This window comes from Ascaphus truei, chromosome 1, assembly GCF_040206685.1.
Source record: "Ascaphus truei isolate aAscTru1 chromosome 1, aAscTru1.hap1, whole genome shotgun sequence".
NCBI lineage: Eukaryota > Metazoa > Chordata > Amphibia > Anura > Ascaphidae > Ascaphus > Ascaphus truei.
This window is the reverse complement of record NC_134483.1, coordinates 3,331,131-3,340,751: the sequence shown is the minus strand read 5'-3', so window position 1 is coordinate 3,340,751 and position 9,621 is coordinate 3,331,131. Positions and strand designations below refer to the sequence as shown.

The 9,621-nt window shown below is 45.6% G+C and overlaps 1 protein-coding gene across 1 annotated transcript; it reads left to right on the top strand.

The window, feature by feature from the left end:
• Nucleotides 1-628: 628 nt before the first annotated feature.
• Nucleotides 629-8,400, top strand: LOC142472365 (uncharacterized). The gene is made up of 5 exons (XM_075579444.1): nt 629-641; nt 825-917; nt 1,669-2,002; nt 7,431-7,708; nt 8,180-8,400. Coding segments are annotated over exons 1-5 (720 nt in total). The 3' UTR covers nt 8,182-8,400.
• The last annotated feature ends 1,221 nt before the right edge of the window (nt 8,401-9,621 follow it).

Genomic DNA, 9,621 nt, shown 5'->3' with positions numbered 1-9,621 from the left:
CTCGCATGTAATCGCACATTAATCATTGTCTGTGTGTGCTCTTTCAGTTTGCTCTCAGCCCTCACATGTAATCACACACTAATCATTGCTCTTTCAGTCTGCTATGTGGATTTATTATAAAAAGGCAGACTATTTAATGAATCTCTTCCTTATTGCAGACGTTTCCCAGGAGGTAGAAGAATGGGAGGTTACGTATGAAAATTTGAATGAACTGAGAGACCAAAGAGAGATGGTGACACCTTCCCCTGCAAATACTTTCAGCAAACATGTGCAAAGTAAGAGGTTTCCAACACACCTCCTCATTGTAACTGAGGTCCTTCATATTCTGACAAGTCTAATTCTCTCGTACAATCTGCTGCTATAAAGGGTTTCTGGCCCTTTCTAGTGACATTGTTACATTGTATATTGTATAGAAACGTGAAGTTTTCATCAGGTCCAACGCAGACATGGAAAAAAAATATCTAGTGCGCCATCTGGTGGACACATACTGCCCACAAATAATTTGTCTAGCTGTCCATGGCTGGCCCGTGGGCGAGCCCTCGGGAACAAGGTGCCCACACGGCTGTAATCTCGTGCCCCGTCACGGTCCTGAAAACAATAAGTCTGCCTACTGTACATCTTCAGATAAATGCTAAAGACGGGTAGGTAGATAAATAGATATTAAAAATATTGCACCAGACTTATAAAGGCAAAAATATCCAAATGCATTTTCTGATAATCCTATTTATTGATAAATCGATTGCAGTGTTTTTGCTCTACCTTTGCCCTAATTTTTAAACAGGGACGGGAGACTGATTTTGATACACATCGTGCTTTGTTTTTAGATTTATCAGCTGTCTGCTGTCAGTACCGCACTGCGTTTTTACTGCTCATCTGCCTCCTTTTGCTGGCTGTCACCATCGGACTATCAGTGCGCTGTGAGTACCACCTGCATTTCCATCACAAAGTGTACCGGTGTGTGAATCATTGCAAGGCGGCCTATAGTTATAATGGTATTCTTCAGTAAGGAAGTGCGGGCTTACTATACACAAGTCCATGTGATCAATTAGTACAGCTCAACCCCGTTACAACGCGAATCCGCTTATAACACGATGCAAGCGCAGCTCCCAATTTTCGTATTTATGAATACTTTACACCACGATTATTGGGATCTTAAATACTTTATTGTACAATGCATACACTTGTACATTATTTCTAACGCGATCCACTTATAACGCGATGTGATTCTTTGGACCCCAAGCACAGCGTTATAAGGTGTTGAGCTGTATTAAGTATAAGGGGACGTAAATAATAATAATTATTAGAGTTGTCTACTGTCTATTAATGAAGAGATCTTACAATTAATATGAGAAGTCAAATGGATTATATATAAAAAAGCGATTCTTAATAAGGGAAAAAGTTAATGGGATATTAGAGGTTATGCTGATTATCAAGAGATCAGTGGTTGGTTGTTGGAGGAGGATTCAGGACAGTATTCAGTACTTATTATTGGGTTATCAGAATAAAGAGGGATGATATTTATAGTGGGAGGTATAAGTGTTATCAGGTAACAAAGGTTCATCAGGGAATGTGTTGGAAGGTTTTACAGATGTATTGGGGTTTGTTGATGAGTTAGAGGAGTTAGGGCCCTGGTACTTACTGTTGGTCTTGTATCTGTGTGACTGCCAGTGTCCTTGGTGTCCCAGCATCGTGATAGCACTACTGCCCTACTGGAACATCTAAGAGAAGAGCATGGAGCCCTGAATGACAGTTTATCTAACAATATTCACATGAACGAGGCGGCATATGGGGTAATTGAGGAAATGCTGAGAAAGACCCGGGCTGAACTGGAGCAGACCAGGAACTCTCTGAATAAAAGCCAGGAACAGTTGGAAACAACTTACGAAGAGTTGGAAAACACAAAGGAGCAGAAGAATGTGCTAGAATTCGCCTCACAGGGATACCAAGAAGATCTCAGGAAAGAAAGGGACACACTGAGAGACAAAGATGGTCAGCTGGGAAGGTAATTTAGTCACAGGGAAATGTTACATTGCAGAGTAATATATACATTCCCAGGGAAATGTAACGTTGCATAGTAATATATATACAGTAGTAACAGGGAAATGTAACGTTGCATAGTAATATATATACACTAATAACAGGGAAATGTTACATTGCATAGTAATATACACTATACATGTCACAGGAGAACAGGAATTTACACCTTTATACCGGGATCATATCACTGAGCAAAACCAAGAAGTAAAACAAATTGCAATTTTTCCTTAGAAACAGACGTACACACAGTGGGCTACAATTATACAGAAGAAAACACACTTACTGGGGGGTCTGGGATACAAAACTAACCTTTCCTAGGTGAAATAGCGCAGAGAACAAAGTATTTACAAAGTCTGTCAGATGACCGGGACTAATCCTGAAAAGTCCCGTAACTGATCTCGGCGCGCAGTTCCTGACGCCACCGCTCTTTCCATTCTGGAGGAGCTGAAATCCCTTGATCGGGAGTGAGTACCAAATGTCCTGGTACTCTTTTCGGCTTGTAGTTCCAGCCGCGACCGCTACATTCTATTCTGAGAACTTGGCCCCGAAAAGTGGGGCTTAGAAAATGTCTTGCCTTGAAATTTCTGAAGCCGGCTCGCGTCTGTTTCTCACAGAGCGTCCTTTGGTCAGTTCAAATCTGACGCTGCTGTCTTGGCGCTTAGAATCTGAGGTCCGGATTGGCTGCTAGGTTTCTTATAGTATTTCAGATTCATTCATGAAATACTACAACCAATCCGAGCCGGGGAACTATTCACCAACCAATTAGAGGGCTGCCAGTCGTCCAAAGCCAGGCAAGCGGATCTTCTGAATGCAACAAGGGCATGCGTGAGTTTATCACGCTAGCCACTTGGTATTCAGAAGCCACCTGCTGGGTTAGGTGCCTACAAGTCTGGGAAGGCAAATGCTGCCCGCGATGGCTGGCATTATGTCCCGGACGAGGGTACTCAACCCAACCATCCTGCCCAAATGGCTTTAACACCAGTGGCAGCATCTGTGACTTTGAAGTACGGACCTAGGGCAGACTGAGTGGCACCACAAGCTGGTAGCCCACTAGCCTCCCTCAGAGACCTTTGAAAGTCCCTTTATTAGTGAGCCTGGTTACCCCCTCACCGTCACAATACAGTCACATGGAAATGTAACATTGCATAGTAATATATATATAGTCAATTAATCAACCTAGTGAATAAATAGTATGAAGGAACGACTGTATGATACGTTTATATATCCAACTTCATGGCAACAAAGGTACAAAAGGTGCATAATCATCTCTGCCCGCACAAAATAACATAGGCAGCAACAAAAGGCAATAATGTGACCAGCTGAAACACAGAGAAAACAAAAGCGCAGACGCACATAGTGAAGTATGTTCCAAAATAAATATATATATTATGATGGTAAGATATCTGCGTATATCAGATCACAATAAAATAGGCATTTCATGTACAATGACATGTGTTACCCGGCACCGCAACAGCCACAACACCGCAACGACCAGGAAAGAGGTGTAAACACAACCACTTTCTTCAAGAAAGTCGATACGAATAATCTTTTATTGGCCTCCAGTAACCATAAGAAATCTTGGATAAGTAACATACCTGGAGGTCAATTTATGAGAGTTAAGAGGAATTGCAGTAATGAAACTGACTTTGAGAAACAAGCACAATGTCTCTTTCTGAGATTTATGGAGCGGGGATACGACTATAAAAAACTGATGTTAGAATTGGAGAAAGTTAGAAATATTGATCGTATCGTTAGAAATATTGATTAATACCTAAAAAGAAGACAAAAACTGATAAGACTGGTGGTAAAACAGAGGTTCCATTTATTACCAATTATAACTCCATGCATAAACAGATAGAGGGAGTTATTAAAAAACATTGGGGTATCTTATCTACTGATCCGATTTTAAGTGGTCACATTAGCCTTTTCCCTAAATTCATCTATAGGAAGGCACGGAGTTTAAAAGATGCTTTAGCCCCAAGTGATATTGGGAAACGTGTGGATCACAAATCTGGAAAAACTTGGCTTGGTCCTAGTCCAGTGGGGAATTTCCCACGTGGAAAATGTTCTATATGTAGATTCCTTCATCCTGAAAGAAAAACATTTAAGTCATGTAATAATTTAAAATCTTATGACATTACTGACTTTATAAACTGTAATACAAGCCATGTAGTGTACTTATTAGAATGTCCTTGCGGCCTGCAGTACGTAGGCCGCACAAAGCGTAGTCTTAAACTCTGCATTCAAGAACATGTGAGAAATATTAAAAATGCCCTACAGACTCATAGCGTAAGTCGCCATTACTCTACTCACCATAAGAAGGATACATCATCCCTGACATTCAAAGGGATTAAATATGTCCCTCGGAATAGACGAGGAGGTGATAGGTTAAAGGATGTCTCTATTCAAGAGACATTCTGGATATAAAATCTTGAAACCGTGGGCATTAATAGTCTAAATGAAAATATAGATATATGGTGTCTATACTAAATTAATAACGTGTCTTTATGGTCGATTTCCTGTGTTTTGCCTTGAAATTTGTAGTATGTATGATCATGATTAGGTCAACTTTAAACAATCTGATATGTTCTCCTATATATTTACTAACTGATTGTTTGTTTTATTTCAGAGCCATATGCTCAATATATTTTATATTGACAGTTTTTTATTGTTTATTGTTTTTTATTAAAATGTGGTATTGTTGTTATATTAATAAAAGTGTATTATCTAGGTTTCACATGTACTTCAACACACTTGATAGGGTTAATTCGATACCACATGGGTTAATCTCTTAATAAGACTTGGGTCTTAATTATTCACACATCTGTGTGACTCTGTCTCCTTTAGATTTGATTGGTGCGGTGTGCTATCTAATCAGACCTATCAAATGTGAGTATAGGGTATATATATATCCTTGAATTCATAATTAAATTATCCCTGAGGCTACGAAACGCGTTGGATAATTATATAGCCCATACGGTACATCTTATCACAGTCTGTGTGCCGAAGCAACTTTGAGACTTTGAGATTGCCTTGCATGATTCGGAGTGACGTAATAGCTCACTTTACGGCCATTCTCACTTTACGGCCGGCCGCAAATACATACGGGACTCTTGAGGAACGAGTCTGGCGGCGGTACCAACGGTCCTGACGTCTGAGGGCGATCTACCCAGACGCAGAGAGGCGAGCGGAGGGCTTCTCGAGTGCCGCGGCTGGGTGTCTCCATGCGAAGATCTCCCTAGAGAAGGAATTGTGGACATCAACTGATCCCGTGGTCGTTGCGGTGCCGGGTAACACATGTCATTGTACATGAAATGCCTATTGTTTTGTGATCTGATGTACGCAGATATCTTACCATCATAATATAAATATTTATTTTGGAACATACTTCACTATGTGCGTCTGCACTTTTGTTTTCTCTGTGTTTCAGCTGTTCCGGGGGTGTTGAGTCACTCCTCACATATAGCTGCAGACGCCCACTTACAACTTAGAGGTTGATTCTAATTTTATTATCACAAAGGTGTCTAATGGGTTAATTTTATATTGCACAATAGAGTATACTAGCTGCGCACTTGTATTTCTGTTCTTTTTGTCTTAATAATGTGACCAGGTTTGTGTGTTTGGCTCTTGGAAAGCTCTTGGAAAACAGAAATTGAAAGATAATAATAATAATTATAACATGTTCTTGTATAGCGCTGCTAGTTATACGTAGCGCTTTACAGAGACATTTTGCAGGCACAGGTGCCTGCCCCGTGGAGCTTGCAATCTATGTTTTTGGTGCCCGAGGCACAGGGAGATAAAGTGACTTGCCCAAGGTCACAAGGAGCCGACACCGGGAATTGAACCAGGTTCCCCTGCTTCACACTCAGTGCCAGTCAGTGTCATTACTCACGGAGCCGCTCCTTCTCCCAGGCTCCCCTGCTTCACACTCAGTGCCAGTCAGTGTCGTTACTCACTGAGCCGCTCCTTCTCCCAGGTTCCCCTGCTTCACACTCAGTGCCAGTCAGTGTCATTACTCACGGAGCCGCTCCTTCTCCCAGGCTCCCCTGCTTCACACTCAGTGCCAGTCAGTGTCGTTACTCACGGAGCCGCTGCTTCTCCCAGGTTCCCCTGCTTCACACTCAGTGCCAGTCAGTGTCGTTACTCACGGAGCCGCTCCTTCTCCCAGGTTCCCCTGCTCCACACTCAGTGCCAATCAGTGTCGTTACTCACTGAGCCGCTCCCTCTCCCAGGTTCCCCTGCTTCACACTCAGTGCCAGTCAGTGTCTTTACTCACTGAGCCGCTCCTTCTCCCAGGTTCCCCTGCTTCACACTCAGTGCCAGTCAGTGTCTTTACTCACTGAGCCGCTCCTTCTCCCAGGCTCCCCTGCCTCACACTCAGTGCCAGTCAGTGTCTGTACTCACTGAGCCGCTCCTTCTCCCAGGTTCCCCTGCTTCACACTCAGTGCCAGTCAGTGTCTTTACTCACTGAGCCGCTCCTTCTCCCAGGCTCCCCTGCTTCACACTCAGTGCCAGTCAGTGTCTTTACTCACTGAGCCGCTCCTTCTCCCAGGTTCCCCTGCTCCACACTCAGTGCCAGTCAGTGTCGTTACTCACGGCGCGGCTCCTTCTCTATTTAACTACTATTTAACGTTAGTTGTATTTTCTCTGTACAGTATATATATGAATGAGCTGTACTGTATGGAAGCAGGGCGGCCCCAGGGCTGAAATTAATGCGGTTCAGCTCCGGAGGCCACCTGCTTTAATAATATCTTATTAAAATAAAATAGAAGCCTGTTAGAGGCGCGCAGGGAGAGTGACTGATTCAGCTCCCTGCGCGTCTCTTACAGACAGGAGCCCCCCGGTAGGATTCACACAGCGGGAGTCACATTCAGACACAGGGACCCCCGCTGTGCTGATCTTGACGGGCCATTCCCCCTGCCCTGCACTGGGCTGTGATTGCTCTGTGTGTGGTCATGAACACAGCTGGGGCAGGTTGGAGATTGAACTGGCTGCACCTGTACATCATCTGTACATCATTGTTTTAATATCTGTTCCCTAAGACATCGTCTTCCAGCTCATTCCCTATCGATGTCCCGTTCTTAAGCCGGATCTCCTAAAATGCAATGATTAAATGTTGTGGGTAGAGCCTTTTCCTGCACATTATCAGTACTGTCCTGCATAGGCTGTCTGTCAATACAGCAGTAAAAGTAGCTATTCTAATCACTATATTATTATTACTATTTTAATTATTATGTGCTAATAACACATTTGTTAGAAGAAAAATATATAATTACCCAGCGAATTGAATAACCGCTTAGTTTTGATATACTTGATTGATATCCTCAAGTATTATGTATTGATCCATTAGTCCCACCTCCAATCTTCCCATGACAATTTATACTGTACTGTAGGTGTCAGAGTGATCTGAGCCAGGAAGTGCAACGGAGGCAAAGCGCAGAGGACACCCTCAGAAGGACACAGTCATCACTCGCTACTACACAGAACAAATTAAAGACCACTGAGGCCAACCTGGTCAAGAAAGACCGCTCCCTGACAGACACACATATCAGCCTGACCCGGGCCCGAACCGATCTGACACAGAGCAGGTGGAATGCAGAGAAACAGGCAAAGGAGCTGTCTGATCTGAAGCAGAAGTGGCAGAATTCGCAGCAGTGCGTTTCCTCCAATTGTAAGTATACAGAGAGCAGGAAGGTCCTGGCAGAGCCGCACAGTCTCACTTTAAAGCAACAATCAACTTTATTTGTATTCTCCCCCCACCCCCCCAAACAATTTTAGATTATGCTGAGGGTGGGGGATGGGTACAGAAAACAAAACAGGGTGGGTAAAGGATAATAGAACAACCAACGTACATAAATACACAATAAAATAATAATAATAATAATTACAGTGATAAAATAAAAAGTATGAGGGGGAGGCAAGAGACAATAGCAGTCACAATTATTTCTCGGTGACTTCAATAGAATTTGGTTAATAGCCTTAGGATTTTTAAGGACCTGCATCTGTTCCCTTAATGTCTTTCCATTTGTGTATCTAACATTGCCGATATATCTTCTGCTAAGGCCCTTATCCAGGACTCCAGACCTTCTCAAATGTAACCATAGAGCTGTTCCTGAGTGCACTAATGTTCTTCCATTTCCAGAACATGACGAACTTCTTCCTGGAAGACCCGATAGATGGTACATTCGCCTGCTTCTATTTAAGTGCTATTGTACGTCTTGCTGCTGTTTAAAGATGCACAATTAATTTGTTCGAGACATATGCCATGTTTTCTCCCAGGTATCCCAAATACTTCAGTGAATTTAATGACTGGATGGTTATACGACTCTCTAGGTCTATTCTTTTTAGGGATCCACAGCAGCGTGTCTATATTCTGTCAAGTAGGAGAAGGTCATCACAGCTCTACCTTAATATTCATCTTAATATATAAAATCGAATGGTTAGTGAGGTTAGTGCTATCTGCGGTGAATCTGATTGGTCCTCAGCCTCTGGCCAATCAGATTGCTGTGTGTGACGTCACCCAACTGCAACTGCCAACACACACACACACACACACACACACACACACACACACACACACACACACACACACACACCTCCCCCTCCCCGCTCCAACACACCTCTCCCCCTCCCCAAATCACCTCTCCCCCCTCCCGGCTCCAAATCACCTTTCCCCCTCCCCAGCGGCATCACCTCTCCCCCCTCCCCAGCGGCATCACCTCTCCCCCCTCCCCAGCGGCATCACCTCTCCCCCCTCCCCAGCGGCATCACCTCTCCCCCCTCCCCAGCGGCATCACCTCTCACCTCTCCCCCCTCCCCAGCGGCATCACCTCTCACCTCTCCCCCCTCCCCAGCGGCATCACCTCTCACCTCTCCCCCCTCCCCAGCGGCATCACCTCTCACCTCTCCCCCCTCCCCAGCGGCATCACCTCTCACCTCTCCCCCCTCCCCAGCGGCATCACCTCTCACCTCTCCCCCCTCCCCAGCGGCATCACCTCTCACCTCTCCCCCCTCCCCAGCGGCATCACCTCTCCCCCCTCCCCAGCGGCATCACCTGTCCCCCCTCCCCAGCGGCATCACCCCCCCCCCTTCCCCAGCGGCATCACCTCTCACCTCTCCCCCCTCCCCAGCGGCATCACCTCTCACCTCTCCCCCCTCCCCAGCGGCATCACCTCTCACCTCTCCCCCCTCCCCAGCGGCATCACCTCTCACCTCTCCCCCCTCCCCAGCGGCATCACCTCTCACCTCTCCCCCCTCCCCAGCGGCATCACCTCTCCCCCCTCCCCAGCGGCATCACCCCCCCCCTTCCCCAGCGGCATCACCTCTCACCTCTCCCCCCTCCCCAGCGGCATCACCTGTCCCCCCTCCCCAGCGGCATCACCTCTCCCCCCTCCCCAGCGGCATCACCTCTCCCCCTCCCCGCTCCAAATCACCTCTCCCCCCTCCCGGCTCCAAATCACATTTCCCCCTCGCCAGCGGCATCACCTCTCCCCCCTCCCCAGCGGCATCACCTCTCCCCCCTCCCCAGCGGCATCACCTCTCCCCCCTCCCCGCTCCAAATCACCTCTCCAAATCACCTCTCCC

Coding starts and splice junctions, on each gene's coding strand:
- LOC142472365 (XM_075579444.1), top strand. Junction 918..1,668: donor CATCGGACTATCAGTGCGCT/GTGAGTACCACC, acceptor TGTGACTGCCAG/TGTCCTTGGTGTCCCAGCAT. Junction 2,003..7,430: donor AAAGATGGTCAGCTGGGAAG/GTAATTTAGTCA, acceptor ACTGTACTGTAG/GTGTCAGAGTGATCTGAGCC.